Below are 23,809 nucleotides of genomic sequence, written 5' to 3'. Positions count from 1 at the left end.
CTAAAGATGTAATCAGCAATGGAGGATCCGGGAGACAATCGACCACACGAGCATTCGAGCCCCAGCCATGGAGTCCTTTGATTACTTGAACACATTTACGTGTCCGCAAATCCCAGACCTATATATAACAACAAAAAATATTTCCCGAGAGGCATTATTACATCAACATATGTTACTAAGGAATTAATAATGAGGAGGTCACATATATATACATACTCGTGCATTCCCAGACAATGACCCTGTAATGATGTACTGGTTACCATCACCAGCCAATAGAAAATAATCAAGCCAACACTGTCCTTCCCCTCTGCAGTCTAATCGTTGCGATTGGAAGCGACGAAGAAGTTTGCCAAATCTGTTAAACATGAAGCATTACAACACAATTAATTTCCGATACTACAAAAACGGCAAGGGAATGGTTCCTATTTTTTTTTTTTGTCACTGACTACTGCTCCAAACAATCAAATTACTACAAGGAATCATCCATGCTTGTTTTGTTTTATTACAATGACTACTGCTCCAAAAATCAAATCACACCTCCATGTTACGGTTTCGGTCATGCACAATTTCCTAGTGTAGTAAATATTTTACGGTTGTGGGATTTCGACCATGAACAGATCTATTCCTGGTGTGGAAGAGGTTTGGGTTTTACAGGCAAGTTTTACGGTTGCAGAACGAAATTTTATGGTCTTGAAATTGGGACTGATTGGTGCATTGAATAGTGTTGTCACACAAATAGACGTATATATAATATCTGATTCTATGGCTATTTTGAGTTACCATAATGACTATACTAATTTACGAGTACAAACATTACCGTAATGGAGATGGCCATAGAATAAGTTATTATTATTATTATATATATATATATATATATATATATATATATATATATATATATATATATATATAGAGAGAGAGAGAGAGAGAGAGAGAGAGAACTACTTCTGCAGTTGACTATAAAATAATTTATTCTGTGACCACTTTGAGTTATGATAATTACTATGCTAATTCACGAGATTATAGTAACTCCTTACTATATGATTTACTATAACATTACGGTAAATATCCTCATGTGTTATAGTAACACAACTATCATAAATATGTATTCACTTTATCGTAAATTAGTATATAAAATTATCGTAAATGGAGGTGGCTACAGAATAACTTATTCTAGTAGCTGACTACTGAATATACTCTCCCTGTATATACTCTCTCTCTATATACCTTTGCTGTGCAGTCCAAGGAAACACTGGCGAAAGTGATATAGTCAGGGCTCTCATCGTGTGAGTTAAACATGAGACACTCCACTCTGTCTGTGTGTCCTTTGAATGTTCGAATGCACGTCCAGTCTTTCTCCCAGTCCCAAAGCTTGATCACGGTGTCCGATGCATCCTGACACCAAAAGCGGGAGGCTTGGGTGAACCGCTAGCGCTTGGATCCAATCTTGGTGACCTTTGAATTTCTTCACCTCATCCAGCTCCAATGTCTTGCATGAACGCACGTGGATGTACCCATAGCCATCACCAACCACAATCCAATGCTCACGAGCAATGAATAGGCAGTATCTAACTAAATAGAAATCTTGTACGATTTGCAATGCCATCAATCTTGCCTGCCCTCCAGAAAAAAAAAAACAGGGGGGAAAAAAATCCTTATCTAGATCAATATATAGTAGTTGCGTATGTACAAGAGGAATGCGACTAAATATATCTACCTCCGTCTCATAGTTCCATATGGAGATATGACCATCGTAGTGACCAACCAAAATCCTGGATGACACAAGATTTAATAATGAGATACTCCCTTCAACCCAAAAAATAGTGTCATTTTTGCTGTTCATCTAAACATTTTATCCAGATGCATAGCAAAAATGATACTCTTTTTGGGATGGAGGGAGCATAGGACAACAATATATAGGCAGCTTCTTTATATACTACTCCATCCAAAATACTTGATGTTTTAATATTTGTACGATAGATTAGTGTTAGATAGAAATTAGCCATGTATCCCTATTTGTTGAAGTTGATCCATGCTAGTTAGAAGGAATAAATACCTAATTAATGGAATAAGTTGCTAATCGAAAGGAATGCATAAACTCATGCCGGCCGTACTCTCACGCAGTGGTAGTTAATTACTAGGAAGGTTGGGATGCTGAAAACATCATGTTCTTTTTAAAAAAAAAATTGAATTCTAAAACATCGAGTTTTCTAGCATGCATGGGGGAGTACAGCTGTAACTAGTTGTATTTATTAAGATGGTCAAGGCACAATTGATGTTTTGAGTGTTGGATATAATTGTATTATTTATTTAAGTCACATGACACAAAATAAATGCTAGGAACAAAAAGATTTAATCCTTTATGGATAATTGGATCTAGAATAGCTCAGCATAAATGAGTGGCGGTTATCTGGTGCACCTACTGTAAAGTTGAGAAAGCCAGAAGGTAAGCCTACACACTTATTTGCTGAACTGTGACAAGGCATATCGAGACTGCAGACCGGCTTAATCTGGAGCATTGGCTTGTGTTGACCAAAGCTACTAGTGAAAAAGATAATGGAAGGAATTAATAGATTGTTTCTTTTATTATTCCGTGCTTATAAGTAATTTGGGATGTACTATGCCATGTCTTAATATGATCCCCCCTTCCTTTGGGGGGAAAAATGTTATAATGCATCATATGTATACATGGTCGTGCTTGTGTATAGTTGAGTGTTAACCGTAGTTGTGTCCACAAGCTACCAAAGATATTGTTTGCTGCAGGTAGTTTAAGAATTCTTTGTAGTCGATGATGTAAACAAACCCTGATTCGATGTATTGAAGACTCTTATTTACTACACAAAATACCATAAGAAGAAGCAACTTACCATGGCTCCGTTGGATGCACGTCCATTGAAACCAAGTAACTCTTCCTATCAATGGTGCATATAATCTAAAGAAACCATTGTTGGTAAAACCAGTTAGCACAAATAACCAATATGTGTGTGTGTGCAAGTGTGTGTTGTAAAGACGAAGTCTGTCACCTTTGTTCGCGATTGGAATGGCTGCCAAACGGTAAATAGGCATAGCATCAAGACCATGGTAAAACAACAAAACATGGTGCAAACGTGAATGGACTAAATTCATGTCTGCGATGTCCAAATGGTACATGACCTAAAATCAGTGCAAAAGAAACCATAAAAAGAACTTACCTCAGAATACATTTTCTCTCCCGCTGGGTGGCAAACAACCACTAGAGGTACCTGATGCACCTTACCTCCGATATGTTGTCTGAATTCTGGCAAAAAGTTATCGCCCACATCCACTAATAGATCTTTGTGCGCTACACAACACTCTAGGATCACATCGAAATGCTTCCAAGTTCTCTGGAGGCTGTTTTTCCATCCATACAAAGAAGGTGTTAGTGGATCTTGGGAGCACAATGCCTTGGAGCTTGGAGAGTCCATCGGTAAAGCTCTCTGAATGTTTTGGAAAACACCTAAAGGCGACAAGATCATTTGTATTATTGGTTAGGCGCAATGGGCAGGAAATCCGCTCATGTGTGGCTTGAACATGGGGAACTGAAGCTTGCACTGATGGACATGAAGCAACCCGCGCTCAGTGGGCATGGACAGTCTCATCTGTGTGTATGCACCAAAATAGTTAATCATGTACTATAGAAGACCATCAAACAAACTGGGCACAATGTGTTAAAGTAAAGAACTACTATTTGTGGGACGAAAAGACAAGCAAATTCGATCTAGACTTCATATTTCAATTTCATTTTTACTCGAATTTACAAATATGTCCAAGGACAAGTCGTCCTTGTAGATATTGATGGTACAGAGTATTACATGAGTTCCTGCTCAGACCTTACAAAGACTTTTGATCAAGCACGATCTTGGAATAAGGCATTACACATGGTGGGTTTCCTTGGTCATCCAACTTTGGTAGGCTAATATCAAACAATAGGTACCGATCTTGATTCAAATTATTTGGACTAATACTGTTGGATTAGGATCAAATGACATAAATGGATTTGACTAGTTACAATATGCTTTTGAAAAATCTATCACTGGAATTCAAAATACTCTAAATTCTTGAGGGAGTCCTACTGTCCTACATATTACACAAATTAGTTCCCGGTTCATGTTATTGAAAAATATATATACATGTTGGAGTTCATATACACCACGAAAACTATTTCTAACATTGCTTTTGAACAGTTACTATTTAATTATTCAAGAGGGTTAAACAATATTACAAAAATCAGTTCAGTACTTTTTGTTCCTAATTGAAAATATTAAGAGTTCTATTGTAACAGTAGCGAATGTGTAGAAAAAGTAAGACAATATCCAGCAGTCATGGTTTATGAAAAGTTAACTTATGTTTTACCATAGAGTCTATATTGAAATAATACCATCCAATTCAGATATTACAAATAACGGAAGTTACAAATAAATGTTCTGAAAACAAGAAAAATTCCAACAAAATTCTTATGTAATTTTGGTATTAAAAAGTGATGAATAGTGCAGTATTATTTGTAACCATCATTTGTTATCAATATAGAGAACCTGATTAACTGAAATTTTGGTTTTTATGCAATATAAAATTCATTGAAGTTTTTAAGTATCTTACAGAACGAATTGACTATACTAGTAGATGATACTTATATATGTTCATGGTTAGTATGATTAATGTTGTACTCCCTCCGTTCCAAATTATAAGACGTTTTGGTTTTTCTAGATTCATAACTTTTGCTATGCACCTAGATATATAGTAAAAGCTATGAATCTACAAATGTTAAAACGTCTTATAATTTGGGACAGAGGAAGTACATTATTATGTACCTGTCGAAGACATTTTTTGACATATTCGAGTTACTTGATGTGCTCAGTTCAGAATTCAAATTATCTTGTGGATGTCAGCTTTCCGTGCTATTCACAAATGGAATCATTTTTACCTCCTGATTTGTTCATTTATTTTGTGTTTGAATTTTGTTGTAAGGTAATATGTATCTTGTGTCAATGTGCACAAAGATCACCATTAACTTTTTTGTGATACATAAATGTGCTTGATCATAAGGTTTTTAAAATATACCAGTCTCTAGTGATGACTCGTCTGCCCTTTCCGTTTCGTTAAGCCTGTCAATTATATGTTGTACACTTCTGGGTCTCTTCTCTGGGTTATTTTTAGTGCACTCCTTCCCAATGTTAGCACATACTCGTATTTGTTCCAACTCGGTATCTTCAAGTGATTCTTCCAACCTGTTCCTCCAACTATCGAGTACCTATCAAAAATTGTGATCTTGAGTTATGATTTGTGAAACTAATAGACTAGCGAACAATATCTTTTTATGTCTTTTAGAACACTGAAACCAAAAAGAAACATATGATTGTGATGTTACGGCATGATCAATCCTATAAAAATACTAAATAACAAAGGAATAGGTAGCAATGGCTGCCAAACAACTGCGTAAAGATAAAATGTCGTCGTGGATCATGCTTCAGGAGTAAATTGTTATTTCTTACATCCTCACACTACAGGAAACCGGGACTTTGCCCAGTGCTGGAATCTTTGCTGAGTGCCAAATATCGGGCACTCGGCAAAGGCCACCTTTGCCGAGTGCCGCACTCGGCGAAACTTGGCACTCGACAAATAGGTCTTTGCCGAGTGTCTGGCACTCGGCAAAATAAGGCACTCGGCAAAGCCAAACTTTGCCCAGTGCTAGACACTCGGCAAAGTTGGGCACTCGGCATAGAGGCACCCGGGATAACGGTGCCCAACGCCGGCCTCTTTGCCGAGTGCCTTATGTTTGGCACTCGGCAAAATATTGGCTTTGCCGAGTGCCTAGGGCTAGCACTCGGCAAAATATTCACTTTGCCGAGTGCCAAACCTTAGCACTCGGCAAAATAATTTTTTTTTTGTTTTTTGCCACCAACTTTTTTTCTTAGATTTGTATTTGTACCATGAACAACATGTTCAAATTTGGCACAATTTCATTGCTGTTTGCTATATTTCTTCACTTTATTTCGTTTTCTTGCAATTTTCCGGAAAATGTAGGTTTGAACTGCAGGTGCACCGAATAATAGTTTTGATCCATTCCAAAAATGTTATTCTTGTTTGTTAGTGTCACTTTATGCTAAATCAAGGAACTGTCTCCGAATTTCGATCAACGTGCTCACGGGGCAACGTCGCGAACTTGCGTGCGAGTGGTTATTTAATTCTATAAAATTCAAACGAATCCTAAAAATCATGAAACTTGGCGAGATGTCGTGATATCACATGCATATGCGGTGGTAAAAATTTGAAAATGTTTGGAGGGCGTCATCACGTATGGTGTTCACAAACCAGGACATGCATATGCGATGATGTCCTGGTTTGTGAACACCATACGTGATGACGCCCTCCAAACGTTTTCAAATTTTTACCACCGCATATGCATGTGATATCACAACATCTCGCCAAGTTTCATGATTTTCGGGATTCGTTTGAATTTTATAGAATTAAATAACCACTCGCACGCAAGTTCGCGACGTTGCCCCGTGAGCACGTTGATCGAAATTCGGAGACAATTCCTTGATTTAGCATAAAGTGACACTAACAAACAAGAATAACATTTTTGGAATGGATCAAAACTATTATTCGATGCACCTGCAGTTCAAACCTACATTTTCTGGAAAATTGCAAGAAAACGAAATAAAGTGAAGAAATATAGCAAACGGCAATGAAATTGTGCCAAATTTGAACATGTTGTTCATGGTACAAATACAAATCTAAGAAAAAAAGTTGGTGGCAAAAAACAAAAAAAAAATTATTTTGCCGAGTGCCAAGGTTTGGCACTCGGCAAAGTGAATATTTTGCCGAGTGCTAGCCCTAGGCACTCGGCAAAGCCAGGATAGGATTTTTTTTAATTTTTTATTTCGCCGAGTGCCAGATCAGGGGCACTCGGCAAAATACTTTCTTTGCCGAGTGCCCCGGATCTGGCACTCGGCAAAGAGGTTTGAAATATAAAAAAAACCGGACACAACACACACCACGCACACACCAGACACGCACACACACGCGTGCCGTAGCCGCCCCGCCGCCGCGCCGTAGCCGCTGCGCCGCCGCCGCTGGAGCCGCCGCGCCGCAGCCGTCGGCTCCCCACGCGCCCACCCCGCCGACTCCCCGGCCCGCGCGCCCGCTGTAGGAAGGAGGAGGAGGTAGGAGGAAGAGGAGGAAGGAAAGCAGGAAGGAGAAGAAGGGGAGGAGGAAGAAGAAGAAAGAGAAGGGAGGAGAGAAGGAGAAGGGGAGAAGAGGAGAAGAGGAGAAGAAAGGTGCCGCCTCGGTTTGTCGACCCTCACGCCGTAGTGGTCGTCCCCGTTGTCGTCGCCGGGCCTCGGTCTTCGCATTCTCGCTGGCAAGGTATGCCCTAATGTTAGTATTAGTTAGTAAGTAGTAGTGTTAGTAGTAGTAGTTAATTAGTAGTGTTAGTATTAGTTAGTAAGTCGTAGTGACAGTAGTAGTTGTAGTTGTTGTTCATAGTTTTAGTGTTAGTAGTAGTTATTGTTGTATGTATGTGGTTGATGGCCTTCGTGCCTATGTTTGGTATACATGTGGTTGTTGGCCTTCGTGCCAATGTTTTCTGCAGGTTTTGGGAACCTCTCCGTGCAGGGGAGGTGCTGCCGAAATTTTCAATGGAGTCTAACCATTTGCCTTTTCTTTGCAGGACGAGGACCGTTGGGAGCCACTCGGTGACCCCGATCGTCTGCGTTGGCGTTGCGGTTCTGCCTGCACCGCGTCGCCTCGCCACCACCCCACTAGCCTGACCTCACCGACACCCTAGGTATAACCCATCTTGCATACTTGCATCTCGTGTAACCCCAGTTAGGCGTCTCCCGTCCGAAAGAGATACGGTCGTTGGTATGCAGATCTTTGCATACCAAATTCTGTACCTATTTCGGATTGTCCACGTTTTTTGGATAGCCCGCGGATGCGTAGATGGGTTGGTTTCCATGGCCCGCTCCTGTCCAAGACAGAGTTTTGACACCACCTCCTCGTTGTTCTCCTGATACACAATCTCCCTGCCAGGACGTGTATCGGGAGAACAGCGGGGAGGTGCTGCCGAAATTCTATCTTGGATAGGAGCGGACCATGGAAGCCAACCTCATCTACGCATCCTCGGGTGGGATTAGGACCTATCCTTCACCTATTAGATGTATAGTAGGAACGCTTGTGGATTTACCTACAGTTTTTATTACTCGCTTACATATGCATGTGCTAGAGGATGGATAACCGTGAGTGGATGTACACGGGCCACGCAAGTATGACCCTAGAATGGATGACCAAGACCAATGCTTTCCTGGAGCATGCATTTGGTGAGGCTGCTAAAGGGTTAGCCCGGATGCCGTGTCCGTGCAGCAGATGTGGGAACAAGAAAAGAAAAATTAAGAGGCTCGTGGGGGAAGATCTTATCAAGTATGGATTCACGGCAAACTATACCCGCTGGATCCACCATGGTGAAGCCGATCGTATTAGAGAGGAGGTGGTGAGATAGCGTCTCGAGGATTATGATGGAGATGGCGGGGTAGCAGACTAGATGGATGACATTCAGCAGGCACGGTTCGGTGAAGGATTGGAGGAGAAGCCAGAGGAAAGCGCAAAGACGTTCTATGATATGATGTCTTCAGCGCAGAAGCCCTTGCACGAAAAGACAACGGTATCGCAGCTGGATGCAATTGGACGCATCATGGGGTTGAAGTCGCAGTTTAGCATGAGTTAGGACAACTTCGATGGTATGTTGGCAGTTTTTGGATCCCTGCTTCCGGAGGATCACATCCTGCCAAAGAACTTGTACGAGTCACAGAAACTTCTTCGTGCACTTAAGATGCCGTATGAGCAGATCCATGCTTGTCCGAATGGATGCGTCCTTTGTAGGAAAGATCATGAGGGAGCAACGCACTGTCCAAAGTGCAAATCCTCTAGGTACCTAGAGGTCGACACTAGTGATGGCAAGAAGGAACAGCTGAGTATCCCTACAAAGGTCCTATGGTACCTTCCTTTCATACCGAGGATCCAACGGCTGTACATGACAGAGGAGTCCGCGAAACAGATGACATGGCACAAAAATGGCAAAAGGTACAATCCGGACAAGATGGTACACCCATTGGATGGCGACGCCTGGACCCATTTCGATGGCATACATCGTGTTAAAGCTGAGGAGGCTCGCAATGTATGTGTAGCGTTGGCAACAGATGGGTTCAACCCATATGGATTATCCGCGGCCCCATACACTTGTTGGCCCGTGTTCGTGATACCCCTGAATCTCCCCCTGGTGTCATCTTTTAACCCAAGAACGTATTTTTGTCGCTGATAATTCCTGGACATCCGGGGAACAATATGGGTGTGTTCATGGAGCCTGTGTTCGATGATTTGATCGATGCTTGGGAAAAGGGGGTACTGACATACGACCGAGCTACAAAGAGAAACTTCACAATGCATGTGTGGTACCACTACTCCCTGCATGACTTCCTGGCGTATGGCCTATTCTGCGGGTGGTGTGTTCACGGGAAGTTCCCATGCCCAATATGCAAGGCAGGTGTGAGGTTCACTTGGCTGAAGAGTGGTGGCAAGTTTTCTTCGTTCGACCAACATTGTCAGTTCCTCCCCCTTGACCATCCATTCAGACGAGACATCAAGAACTTCACGAAAGGTGTTGAAGTCACCGATCCTGCACCTTAGATGATGACCGCTGCCGAGATCCGTGCTGAGATAGAGGCTCTCAAAGTTGATAAAGAGAAAGGTCGTTTTGATGGATATGGTCAGTACCACATGTGGACTCATAAATCGGGCTTGACTAGGCTTCTCTATTTCAACGATCTTCTTCTTCCTCACAACATTGATTTAATGCACACAGAGAAGAATATCGCTGAGGCGCTTTGGGGAACACTCATGGACACAGAAAAGTCTAAGGACAATGTTAAGGCAAGAGTGGACCTGGCAGCACTGTGCGATAGACCAAAGCAAGTGATGAAGACTCCCGCGCCTGGCAAGAAATGGAAAAGGACTTCGGTCGATTTCGTTTTGAAGAAGGACCAAAGGAGGGAAGTATGTTAGTGGGTTCAGTCGTTAATGTTCCCTGATGGGTATGCGTCGAATCTGAGGAGGGGAGTGAACGTGTCCACTTGCCGAGTGTTAGGGATGAAGAGTCATGACTTCCACATATGGATTGAGCGGCTCCTTCCAGCGATGACGAAAGGTTTCGTCCTCGAGCATGTGTGGCGCATCCTGGCAGAGTTGAGCTATTTCTTCCGCCAGCTTTGTGCCAAAGAGCTATCTCGGGCCGTGATTGATGACTTAGAGAAAGTGGCACCTGTGTTGCTCTGTAAGATGGAGAAGATCTTCCCACCCGGCTTCTTCCTCTCAATGCAGCATCTGATTTTGCACCTGCCTCACGAGGCACGAATGGGGGGGGGCCCGTGCAAGCCCGTTGGTGCTATCCAATCGAGAGATGTCTAAAGGTTCTTCAGAAAAAGTGTAAAAATAAAGCCAGAATTGAGGCATCCATGGCAGAGGCATTCATTCTTGAGGAGGTGTCAAACTTCACAACATCATACTATAAGGATAGCCTTCCTAGCATGCACAATCCAATCCCTCGTTACAACACCGATGAGAGGTCATCAAATCTCAGCCTTTTCAAAGGTCAACTTGGCAGGGCAAGCGCTTCGAGCACCAAGACCTTGCGGAATGATGAGTGGCGCACTATCATGTTGTATGTGTTGTTGAACCTTGATGAAGTGAACCCTTATGTGTAGTAAGTTCTCAATGAGCTTGTTACATACGCCGTCACTATTGTCTATCTATCCAACCCCCTTGTCTCTTGCTTTTTCAGGGAATTTCTGAATACATACTGGACAGGAAATAGGGATCCTTCCCCTCAAGAACAAGATAGTCTTCTCAAAGGTGGTGTGCCCGATTTCATTTCATGGTTCGAAAAGAAGGTACCATCCAATTTACATCGTTCCATCTATGACATCCCACTTTGCTCCTACGAGCGAGTAATGATCTATCCGCCCTCACCTTACAGGCACGCACGGATGTGGAAATGGATGAAGAGTTGAAACAGGTTGTCAAAGGCTTCCCCTATAGGGTCAAGTCATTCACCGTATATGATGTGAATGGCTATCGCTTCCACACAAGAAGCCACGAGCTCAGTCGGCCCAATCGAAAAACCACGAATACTGGAGTTCGTACGCCCGGCACCGATGACCGCGACTACTATGGCATAGTCGAAGAAATATACGAGCTCAACTTTGAGCTTCGCGGAGGTCATAAGCCAGTCGTATTCAAATGCCATTGGTTCGATCCCAATGTCACGAGAAGAGCCCCTGAGATTGGACAAGTTGAAATTCGACAAGATTCCCTCTATCAAGGAGACGATGTCTATATTGTGGCTCAACAGGCCACGTAAGTTTATTATCTTCCATGGGCATGCCAAAAAGATCCCACTCTTGAGGGTTGGTACCTTGCGTAGTTGGTATCACCGCATGGCAAAGTGCCTGTCCCAAACGATGAGGATTACAACTTTGACCCAAACACATATACAGGAGAGTTCTATCAACCCGAGGGGCTAGATGGCATGTTTCACATAGACATGTTTTCGCTGATGGGCATGGAAGTAGACAATGACATTGATGAGGACGATGGAGATGGGGACGATGGAGAAGAGGTGCAAAATGCCAAAGACTTAGCACTGCTTGAGCGATTACGGTTTGGCGTTGCCATTGATGACAACGATGGAGATGAGGCGGAAATGTTAGACAATATTGTTAGTGATGACGACACTTATGATCCGGCCGCTGCCAATCTTGAAGATTATTTCTAATTCATGTAATACTATATTATTATTATTTTCTAGTTATGTTTCGTTCATTTTGCATCTCTATATTTGTCTATATTGTCAAAACTGGTTTACTCTTTGTATTTGCAGGCACTCGACAAAATGCCGGGCGGAAGGCGGACCTGGACCTGCAACTCGCTCTACGAGAGGACGACTCAAGAGGCGGAGGCGGAGGCGTCGGCGAGGAGCCGTCCGGCCCGCCGCCCCCGCGGCCGTCCAAGGAGGGCGGTGCAGTCGTCTGCCGTCCCCCCGCCCGAGGAGGACCGGACGATGACCACTGACGACGAGGACCAGCAGCTGGCCCCCCAGACAGGAGGGGGTGACACTTCCTCTAGGGGGGTGGCGAGGGGTGACACTTCCTCTTGGGGGTGGCGGGGGGTTCCACTTCAAGCACCTCATCGGCACCGTACTTGCGCGGGTCCTCGCAGCTCCCGACGCGGCCGATCCCGTTTTAGAGGAGGCCGGTGATTCGTCCCAAGGGCGACAAGTAAGTATCCGTTCATTTTGCATCTCTTCTTGTTCATATGCTGAAAACCGAACTGCGGACTAACAATTCTTCTTACTGACTCCTGTAGGAACTGGGAACTTGTGTCCGGGGGCGATCATCGGCAGTGCAATGGGATCCTCGGCGGCCTGATCCGCCTGCACTAACCTGGTTTGGTCACCCATGCCCAGGTTGAGTCGCCTCCCTGGACGTCGGACCACTTCAACTCCGCCGTGGACGCCGTGTACGGCACCGTACAGGAGCGGATCAGGCGTGAGTTCTGGGTGAGTCTACATCACACTACATTGCTCAATACTATGGAATCATTAGACATTCTTGAAATAATGAAAGGACACATGATGTCTGTATGCAGGACTTCTTCACGTTGGAGGAGGGGCATGACCCCGCCTGGGTGACGAAGGTGCAGGACAGGGCATGCAGGGGCCGAGTCACGGACCTGTACTACGAGGCGAGGCTGCAGTGCCACATCAACCACTCGTGCGACGTCCTTGGTTGGTACCCGGGGAAGAATGAGGCCAGGACCATGACACTCACCAGGGAGCAATACCTCACAGTAAGTTATAAAACATTGTTACTGACTCATTCCATGAAGAATAGGTAGCCTTCATTTTATATTCTAACATTTCTAATACAATACTTGATGGCATGCAGATGTGTCCTTCTTGGTGCGCCAGGCACAGAGACTGTTGGGCGGCCATCGTGGACAAGTGGGTCTCCGATGAGTGGAGGGAGAGGCACGCCCTCCGTCGGGAGTGCTGCCTACAGATGGGTGGGCCGGTGCACCACCAAGGCAACCGGCCCCTCAGTTCGTACGCCCAGGCCTGGGTACACGCTACGCACTTATTTATTTATTTGTTCTAACACTCAATTCTCATTACTTCTAATCGTCTTTGTGTTTTCCTCGCAGTCCCAGTCGCATGATGGCCAGGAATGCAACGAGTTCATGGCGTACGCCATGGCACACAAGGGCAAGGCGATAGCCCCGGACACCGTCTACAACCCGGAGGACGGGCCCGAGGCGTACAGCAACACGAGCGTCCACAGCAAGCTCACCGACTACGCCTCGGCGGCCCGCGAGCGGCATGGGGAGGACTTCGACCCTGCCACCTAGCCCCTTGATACCGACCTCGTGATGAGGCTCGGAGGAGGGAAGCAGCACGGCCGGTACTGGATGGCCTCCAACATGGTCAACTCGACCTCTGTGCCCAACCTCGCCCAGATCCGAGCACAGAGCACGAGCTCCTCCGTCCCCATTTGACCTCGGCAGGCGAGCACACTGCAGCAGATGGTGGCACTCCAGGTTAGTTCTATTTCATTCGCCGTTCATTACTTTTACACATGTACCTTGCATTTGCATTGTTTAAACGTTGGTGATTGAATATTGCAGGCCACTGTGGAGAGGATGGAGGCCGAGAGGGAGGCTGAGAGGGTCGAGAGGGAGAGGGAGAGGGAGAGGGCCCAGAGGGAGGCCGAGAGGGCCGAGTGGGAGGTCCTGAGGGCCCAGAGGGCGGCCGAGGCACAGAGGATGCAGGACATGTTCTCATTCATGTCGAGCCTCGGCACCACTCTCCCGGGTGTGGTGGTGCCCCAGTCGCTGCTTGCTCCAGTTGTGCCTCCTACTCCTCCGGCTCTAGGCACTCCGGTGAGTATATATATATGGTTGATCAAGTCCTTTAGCTTGTGTAGATACTAATGAATTCAATTCTCCTTTGTGCAACAGTCGTCGGGTTCGAACCCGACTCCTTCGCCTCAGCACACACACCCCGGCTGGATAGGTCCACCACCGCACGGAGGTGCCCCTTCAGGCTCCCATTGGGATCAGTGGCAGTAGGTAGTGCCCCTTCATGTTTCATTGACTTTTCTTGATTTAGGACTTGTGTTGGATGAAGACTTCTTAGATGTTGTCATGGATTTGCACATTGGATGTGCGTGTGATGGATTATGCAGGAGGATGTGCTTGTGATGGATGTTGAATGTGCTTGTGATGTATTATGGATTATGTATGCGTTTTGTGTGATGCTAAATGCCTGTGTGCTGTCTCATGTATTATATATGAGTTTTGCGTGTTTGCTTTCGAAGGAAAGCAACAAACAAAAAAAATTGCAAATTTCCTAGCTTTGCCGAGTGCCAACACTCGACAAAGAAGTCTTTGCCGAGTGCCAGGGGTGTGGCACTCGGCAAAGCTGGGAAAAAATGCCACAAAAAACAGCCACTTCCCCAGCTTTGCCGAGTGCCACAGTCTGGCACTCGGCAAAGAGGTCAATTTTGCCGAGTGCCACAGCCTGGCACTCGGCAAAGAGGTAAATTTTGCCGAGTGCCACAGCCTAGCACTCGGCAAAGAGGTCAATTTTGCCGAGTGCCAGATGGTACCACTCGGCAAAGACTATTTTTAAAAAGATTTTTTTTTTAAAAAATTGTTTCTTTGCCGAGTGCTCAGCCCTGGCTCTCGGCAAACATTCAAATTTTGCCGAGTGCCAGTCCCTAGGCACTCGGCAAAGCCGGCGTCAAATGTTGACGGCAGTTTTTTTTTGCCGAGTGCGGGCTTGGCACTCAGCAAAGACTTTGCCGAGTGTCGATTTTTGGCACTCGACAAAGAAATTTTTGCCGACAAAGTCTTTGCCGAGAGGCCTTTGCCGAGTGCGGCACTCGGCAAAGCCTTTGCCGAGTGCTTGGCTGGCTGTGCCGAGTGCCCCCAGCACTCGGCAAAGAGGGCGTCTGCAGTTGTGTCAATTGCGTGATACCCTTTCCTTCCCGTCATTATCTCCATAATTATTACACCAAAACTGTATATGTCATAATGACGTGTGACTGCACGGCTGTTGAACTCTGGTGGTAAATACCCGTGCATGAATAATATCAATATAATTAATGTCCAGCGGGGGTGGAGTATACATAGTAATCATTTATACTAACTTGCAAAGAGATTTAACAGTTATAGAGGCTAAACTAGCTTACAGTGTTCCAGCTACTTTTGTAGCCATAACCATGCTTTGCCCTTCATCAAAGCACCTTGAAAGACCAAAGTCAGCAATTTTTGGCTCCATGCTATCATCCATCAGGATATTTGCAGGTTTAAGGTCTAAGTGAATGACACGATTCATGTGTAGATAATTCAAACCCTCACAAACTCCTTTGATTATTGGATAGCGCTTTCTCCATGGAAGTCCACACGACGCATCTTTAAAGAGGAATAAGCATGCAAAACGGGGCAAGGTTTAGTAATTTTTTTTTGCTGAAGTTCTTACTCATCATCAGGGACTGTTAAGTTTGGATGATTTGCAATTTTTTGGACTGGTCATTCGATTTAGTAACTACTACTAATAGCTACGAAAACAATCCAAAGAAATATCCATCATTCAAGTAGACATTTTAATATTCAAATGGAACATATATACAGTATACGAAGGAAATCATAGTTTTACCTACCAGTGATATAATCGTGAAGACTCCCCTTTGGTACATACTCAAAACAAAGCAACCGTTGTTGTACATCTGCCATGACATATTTATTCTTGTACCTCTGCATACTCCCTTGTGTGTCAGCACAATATCCTAGAAACCGCACTATATTTTTGTGCCTCACGCTCATCAGACATTCAACCTCTCGCTGGAACTCAGTCTCGTGAATATATGCGTTGGACAGCTTCTTCACTGCAACCGTCCCAGTCCCAAGGATTCCCTGCAGCCAAAATATGTATATATATTTAATTATAACTGCCAAAAAAGAAACACCGCTAGCTCTGCTGAGATCTGTTGCCGGTGGAGGAGAGGAGGACGTATGTACCCTGTAGACCACCGCAAATCCTCCTCTGCCGATTTCATGATATTGGGAGAAACTACCCGTGATTTCATCCAAGAGTGAGAATGGCAGTGCCTTGGGTTCCGTGCTCTCATCGAAGAGCATGCCCTCCAAATCAGTCCGTGTAGTGCTAACTTGATAATCCATTTGCGATTAAGCACGGCACCACTGTAAAAGAGGAACACACATTGTCCATTGATCATTTATTTTTTATTAATAAGGAGGTAATAATTTAATAGCATAGACATCATATATCACATTTCACTAGTCGAGAACAGACTTTCGGTTCAGCACATTAGTCTCGGCTAGAGTTGGGACCGGGACTAATATGAGCACTAGTCCCGGTTCCAAGTTTTATGAGTGTCTGAGGACCTTTAGTCCCGGTTGGTAACACCAATCCGAATTAAAGTGCCTATATTACCAACCGGGACTAAAAGGTATATCTTTAGTCCGGATTAGTGTTACCAACCGAGACTAAAGGGCGCCTTAACCCTTTAGTCCCGGTTGGTAACATCAACCCGGACTAAAGATATACCATTTAGTTCCGGTTGGTGTTACTAACCCGGACTAGGACCCTTTAGTCCCGGTTGGTAACATCAACCCGGACTAAAGGTCCTCTAGTGGGCTAGTTCAAATGGAAAACATCCCATCCAAAGTCACATGTGCTTGTGGGGTGGTAAGCTACGCGCAAACCAATGCATGAGGTCTTGGGTTCGAATCCCACGAGTCACAGAGCTGGGAGGCATTATTTTGTTTAGCCTAGGAGAACCTTTACTCTCGGTTGCCTCAACCGAGACTAAGGAACAGTGGCCCCGTTCGTTTCGCTGAAAAAACAAGCCGAAATACTGATCTATTTGAATTGTTGTGAGAGAAAAACATTATTCAAACTGAAAAAACAAGCTGAAAAGTACGGATTATAATACAAACGAACAGGGTCAGTGCCTTTAGTCTCGGTTGGAAAACCAAGACTAAAGCCAGTTCTCAACCGGGACTGTAGCCCACTTCTCTACTAGTGTTTACTTTCCTTCCGGCGTATATTAGATGCACTACCGGACTCAGTGGCTTTGCTCCCAATTTGCACTCGGCAAAGGTTTTGCCGAGTGCTGCACTCGGCAAAGGACACTCGGCAAAAAATGGGTCGGTAAAGGTGTCTTTGCCGAGTGTTTATTGTCGGGTACTCGGCAAAGCCATTGCCGAGTGCTCGACACTCGGCAAAGTTGGAACCGAAAAAAACCCAAAAATGGGAAAAAATGGAAAAAAATGGAATTTTTTTTAATTGGTGGAGGCCCCCACCGGCCAGCGCCCGCCCATCTCCGGCATTTTTCGCGTAAACTTCGTAGCACCGCGGCCGACGGGATTCAAACCCGCGACCTCCCCCTGCGCGCGAACCTCCTCTACCACTACACCACACTGTCACTTGTGTCTGGATTCCGTTTTAGTTCCTAACATATTATACTAAACCGAGTGTAAATTGCTTGTTTGAGGCCCTAAACGAATTCAAATAAAAAAGTTGTAAACTGCAAAGTTTCATAACTTTTCGAGATCTACACTTTTAGTTTAGGAAGTTTTTCCATCCGAGGTCGTTTACAAAATTTGAATTTCAAAATTTTGATATTCAAACGCAGTTTTGCATGACAAGATGATTTCAAATCAAAAAGTTGCCAACTACAATGTTTCATAACTTTTTGAGATCTACAGAGTTTATTTTTGGTTGTTTTTTCATCCGAGGTCGTTTGAAAAGTTCGAATTTTAAATTTTTGAAATTCAAACACAGTTTTGCATGACAAGATGATTTCAAATCAAAAAGTTGCCAACTACAATGTTTCATAACTTTTCAAGATCTACAGAGTTTATTTTGGTTGTTTTTCCATCCGAGGTCGTTTGAAAAGTTCGAATTTTAAATTTTTAAAATTCAAACACAGTTTTGCATAACAAGATGATTTCAAATAAAAAAATTGCCAATTACAAAGTTTCATAACTTTTCGAGATATACAAAGTTTATTTTGGTTGTTTAGTCATCTGTTCATCCGACATGGTCATTCTAACATTGTTCACAAATCTTATATATCTCTCTTGTAGTTTCATAAATTACAAGAGAGATATGTTAGATTTGTGAACAAATTTACTTTCACTTTGTCATATGAAGAAAAGACCAAAACAAACATTGTACATCTTGATGAGTTATACAACTTTGTAGTTGAAAACTTTTTCATTTGAATTAATTTACTGCTTCAAAATATGCTTTCAAAATTTCTTTGCCGAATGTAAAAAAAACACTCGGCAAAGAGCTTCTTTGCCGAGTGTCAAAAAAAAACACTCGGCAAAGAAGCTTCTTTGCCGAGTGTCAAAAAAAAAACACTCGGCAAAGGCGTCTTTGCCGAGTGTCCGAAAAACAACACTCGGCAAAACACTTACACTCGGCAAAGAGCCGGTCTCCGATATAGTGATGGCTACATTATTCTCATTGTCCATCATATAGAAATACCGTAGACTACTCGCCATTCCCAAACTATATACTCTGCGGAGCGGTTCCGATTCTAGCCGGAAACCGAAGAAACGGCACCAAACGCAAAAAAACACGGAACGTTTCTGGCCTGAAACGTTTCCAAGCGTTCCGTGCCTTTTACCTGTATGGAGCGAAACGGCCTAGAGGTGGTTTCGAGTGATTCTGTTTTTGGTTTCCCGCCTGCAATAGTGATCAGATTTTTTCCACTTATCCTTTTTTAGTGCAAGTTAAAACAGGTTGCATTTAGGTTGTTATTTGTCCACAAAAACAATCAAAAAATTTTGAAGTATATTTTTATTTATATGACTTTTTTTTTGTAAAAAAACATTTATTTGGGAAACAGAATCCAGACTAACAACCAACAATTTCATAAAGTGATTCTGATTCAGCACCTATAACGTTTCACAAGAGAATCTGAAACTGAAACGTTTGTGTAAGAATCCGGATCCCTACCAAACGGATCCTAAATGACATTCTGATTTTTCTACATATATGCACAACTACTTGTATATATTGTCTAGATACACATATACAAAGCTAGAACGTCATGCAATCTGGAACGACGGGGAGTAGCATGTTTGGATGAATGGTGCTAATTGCCCAAGTTAATAAGTAACCTATAGCTGATCCAAACAAGAAGACTGGTCGAATAAGCGAACAAATCCTTAATATATATAAGAATTACTCTCTACCGGCCCGCCGCGGTTGGAATGGACGACAGGCTGGCCGGGCCAAAGGTCGATGGAATGTATATTATCTGCATGGCGAGAGGTCACTATTCAGTAATGGCAACCTAATCCTGGCCTGGAACTTCTTTCTCCTTCCCCCGAGCGCCCCCCAACGGGCGACTCGGGGGGCAACCATCGCTGGTGCCTAGGGCCACCCTTCCCGCCTCCCACTGGCCACCATCGCCGCCCTCCAACGTTCAAAGGCGGTGGCCCGTGGCGGACCCAAGAAAATGGCGCTGTCCACAGCACCTTCTCCCTCCCCCTCACTTCTCCACCTCCCACTTTACCCTCTCCAACTCCGGCGACCTTGAGCGGCTGGCCAAGCGGATCCGGGGCCGCCGGAGACGGATCTTGCCCCTACACCTTGTCTCGCCCGGTGGAGAGGCGGCCACGTCGCGCGGCATGGGACGGGGGGCGGCAGCGGACAGGTCGGGCCGCTTGCCTGGACGCGTCGGCCGGTGGACATGCCCGACCTTCTCCTACCCGCTGGCGCCTTGTCTGGCCTGCTCGCGCGCGAACCCGCCGGGACCGTGGCTGGGCGTGACCTAGTGGCTAGATCTGGCCGGCCGGTGACTACCTGCGGTGGCCGGGTCTGCAGCTTTGGGCATGCGGCGGCCTGGTCTGGGCGTGCGGCTGCCGAGGACGCAGCCAGAACACCTTCCCCAGCAAGCGGCGGTGGCGGGTGGCCCATCCCTGGCCGGGGACATACCCGGCCTGCCCGCCGACGCCGTGGCTGGCCTCCTCGCGCGCGCCCCTGCTGGCCGGGGCCGTGGCGGGGCGGCTGTCAGCGGCCAGATCTGGCCGACCAGTTCCTGCGGCGGCTGGGTATGCAGCTTCCTCGGCCGGTGCGCTCCCCCGGCGTGGCCGGCCTCCCTTAGCCGGTGGCTAGGGGCAGGACAGCAGCGGCCTGCCGGGTTCACAGCTGCTGGTGGCTGTTACAGCGCTGTGGAGTGTGGAGGCTGCGGCGGGCCTGGTGGACGTGCTGGCGGCTTCGGCCTTGCTGTCGATGCGCCGCTGTGGGTACCATGGTTGGCTTGTGTCTGTCCACGAACAGTCTGGGTGAAAACCTTGCCTAGTTTCTCAGGGCCGGCGGCTGTGGTGTCGTCTGCACCATCTCCCTTCTTGAAGGCGTCATCGAAGTCTATGTGCGTCGGGAGCAGGCTGTGGTCCAAAGACCTTCTCGCGTGCTTCTACCAGCATTGTTGGCGTGTGTCAATGTCAATGTCCTTCCTGAAGGCAACGCTGGGGCACTTCTGCAGCAATCTCCCGCTTCTCTCGCCGGAGTTGACACTTCAAGCTCCTCATCACAATGGTTTGTCCAGCCTGCTCGGTGTTGCCACAGTCGTTTTGCCGTTGTCGTTGCTCGGGCGGATACTTTGCCGCTGACATCGTTTCGGGCGCCCCCTCATCTTCTGAGGGCGTGTTGCCCCCCCCCCCCCCCCCCCCCCCCCCTCGGATGCTTTGCCGTGTGGAGTTTGGCGGATGTTTTGCCGCCGTGTTGCTTGTGTGGATACGTCTCTTCTCAGTGGATGCTTTGCCACCGCGGCTTCATCTACTATGTTGGCAACCTTACGATGATGTATTTTTTTCTTACAGGTCCAGTCGGTTAGGTTTGTGGTTGGGGCTCTCCCTACCGCCTTTCAATCTATGTTGTTGTCGTTTGGGTCACTAACCACTTTCTCTGTGGTTGTACGTGTACCTGCACTATGGGATCTTCCTAGATCATATAGCTGCCTTGTGTATGCCGTTCTTTCGGCCTCCTTCTTCTTAATGATATACGCGTGAAGTCGCGGTCGCGAAATGTATATTATCTACATCATTTGAGTGCCAGAAAAGAAAATCTGCTGAGTCCATGTCATAGATGTTATGGTATCAAATTAGTATCATTTGTGTATTATCTACATCATTTGTGTAAGCACTTTGACTACTGAATTTCTAGAAAAAAAAACATTAAGATTTATGGTATCAAATTAGTATCATTAAATTTACCATAGAATATATTTTTACAAGGTACTCATTTTATGTCATAGATGTTGTTACTTTTTCTATAAAGTTAGTCAAACTTAAAAAAGTTTAACTGGCACGGATTCTAGGAATTGATTTATTCGGGAACGGAGGAAGTATTTTAAAATAAAATAACAATAATATGTAGTACATTTTTCTCTTTTTATAAATCCCAAGCTACCTCGATCTTTTACAACGTTAGTAGTACCATGTGCCGAGATTCCCATATATCTAAACTTTTCTCGTCAAGCGTGTAAATTACTACTACCGATGCTGCTGCCATGGCAACGTTCACATAAGGCCACCCGCAAGCACTACTAAAATGGTGAAGTTCTCCTAGTATTTTAAATAGTAGTACTAGTCATACACATAGGAATCCTCACTATGAGATATTTGGTAGAAAAAGTTTGTACTAAATATTGAATAATAAAATACTATGAGAATTCCATATCACTAGGAGAGGTTTTAAATTCTAGTTGTGAATGATATAAGTCAGTTGCTAGCTCTAAGCCAAGTACTCCAATAGTTTTAGCTTTTAGCAAATGATTAGGCCCACACGACACTCTCACATGATCTTAGAATATGGATATAAATCTAGCTCTTAATCAAAAGCTAGCTTTTTTCTCTCTTTTATTAAAATATGAAAAGAATACTTAGAGCTAGCTTATGAGCCAGCCATGCGGGTGCCCTAATGCCTCTAGATTCCCACATGTTGTATCTAGCCAAGGAACAACTATCGTTTAGTAAAGGGCTCAATAGTATTTGGCAACATATTCCAACATGCCTTCAACTCTGATATGCAGATGCTCTCCAAGAATACAAACATGCCTACACAGCCCCTCGGTTCTAACCGGACCAAGCCTGACGCGCTGTCCCACCGCGAGCGCGTGTGACAGGCGGGCTTGATCAGAGCGGGCCGCTGTCTTAGAGCATCTCCAAGAGCTCCCAAGAATTTCTTTCTAAAATCATAGAGTTTTTTAACTCGCAAAAAAGTATTGGTAGGAATAAATAAGACAATCTCCAATAGTTTTTAATAATTCACTCATAAAATATAGAAGGCAATTTAACATCAGAAATTGTATACTATTTCTAAATTATCATAACCACTTTTATATATTTTTTCTCTCTTATACATTTGCATCAGTAACTCTTTTCTGCTTTATATTCTTTCCTATGCCCTTCTACCTCTAGATTAGCACACTGAGTTTAGTGATTTTTTTCTAAGTGCCAAAAGATTAGGAGGTGGAATTGTAAACTCTTGGAGATGAGTTTTTTCTATTTTTGTCAAAAATCCTAAATTGGAAGGTTTTATTGAAAACTCTTGGATATGCTCTTCAACCCTACGCCGCCTCGTCTGACACCTGCGCCGCCCCCTCTCTCCGACGTATGCTGAGATGGCCGCACGGCAGCCACCCGCCCAGGGATCATCCTCCTCGACGGCTCGACGTGATCCTCCTCGCCATTTGCCTGGACACGCAGGAACGGGAGGACGTCACCACATGCCAGACAGAGAGGGGATTCGGAGCACAGATCGCTTCCATGCACAGAGGGGCAATGTTCGGGCAGCCGGACAAGATGGCAACAGGTTGCAACGACGTGAATGTCAGCCCAATAACAGAGTCAATCGTCCCCAGCAGCATCAGAGAACAGAACAACTGCCTGAAGCCCAGGGTGGGGGTGTGTTGGTTCCAGAAGGATCGGTGCCGGCAAAAAAGGTTGATCAATCTGTCGTTGAAGGTAACACCAAAGCAAAGAAGACACGACCGCCACACTGTTTCCGTTGCAAGTGCAATGGACATTTAATTTAAATGATGTCTGCAAGGCAGAGCTCAAGCGTTTTGTACATTCAGACTGGAATTGGTAAGCCCTACCTCATGGTGATGATGTTTTTCTTGTCACTTTTCCGTCTGAGGAGGAATTGCACAGGTGGGATGACGTGGAACTCCGCCTCAAAAATCATGGCGTGACTCTGAATATTTCTGTGGAAAGAAGATGGCGATGTCCAATGCTTTGGATGTGGTCTGGGTCCATATCACAGGGGTTCCGCACAAATGGCGTCGCTACTTGGGTTTTTGGGCAGTTGGTTCAATGATCGGAGCAATGCAAGATGTGGACATGTACACCTTCAGAAAAAAAAGGTGTCATCAAAATTCAGGTGCACATAATGAACAGGGATTTGTTGCCTTATTCCACAAATATGGTGTTTGGAACAAAGGGCTTTGACTTGACTTTTACGTTGGAGCCGACAGATTTTGAGCCAGTGGCACCATCTCCTTATGATCTGTTTGCTCCGGAAGATGACAAAGGTCCTAATGGAGGAGTAGATCAGCAGGATGAAACAAACCAAAAGGCAAAGAAATCCAAGAGCTCCAAGTTAGCACCACAAAGCTCAAGGGCCAGTGGTTCA

The 23,809-nt window shown here is 45.0% G+C and overlaps 1 protein-coding gene across 1 annotated transcript; it reads right to left on the bottom strand.

Moving 5' to 3' along the window:
• Positions 1 to 314: 314 nt before the first annotated feature.
• Positions 315 to 16,311, bottom strand: LOC136504011 (cysteine-rich receptor-like protein kinase 14). The gene is made up of 6 exons (XM_066498907.1): positions 16,150 to 16,311; positions 15,792 to 16,044; positions 15,321 to 15,543; positions 15,085 to 15,208; positions 5,080 to 5,269; positions 315 to 355 (listed from the first exon to the last, which is right to left on the bottom strand). Exons 1-6 carry the CDS (start codon positions 16,309 to 16,311, stop codon positions 315 to 317), a joined length of 993 nt encoding a protein of 330 aa, XP_066355004.1.
• Positions 16,312 to 23,809: the final 7,498 nt, after the last annotated feature.

The sequence above is a fragment of the Miscanthus floridulus genome, chromosome 14, assembly GCF_019320115.1.
Source record: "Miscanthus floridulus cultivar M001 chromosome 14, ASM1932011v1, whole genome shotgun sequence".
NCBI classification, from domain to species: domain Eukaryota; kingdom Viridiplantae; phylum Streptophyta; class Magnoliopsida; order Poales; family Poaceae; genus Miscanthus; species Miscanthus floridulus.
This window is presented reverse-complemented; position numbering and strand designations above follow the sequence as displayed.

Excerpts from the sequence above, each read along its gene's own strand:
- LOC136504011 (XM_066498907.1), bottom strand. The coding sequence starts at position 16,311 with ATGGATTATCAAGTTAGCACTACACGGACTGATTTGGAGGGCATGCTC. Across the intron at positions 16,045-16,149 it reads GATTTGCGGTGGTCTACAGG|GGAATCCTTGGGACTGGGAC; the intron begins GTACATACGTCC and ends TTTTGGCTGCAG. Across the intron at positions 5,270-15,084 it reads ATCACGCAATTGACACAACT|GTACTCGATAGTTGGAGGAA; the intron begins GCAGACGCCCTC and ends AATTTTTGATAG.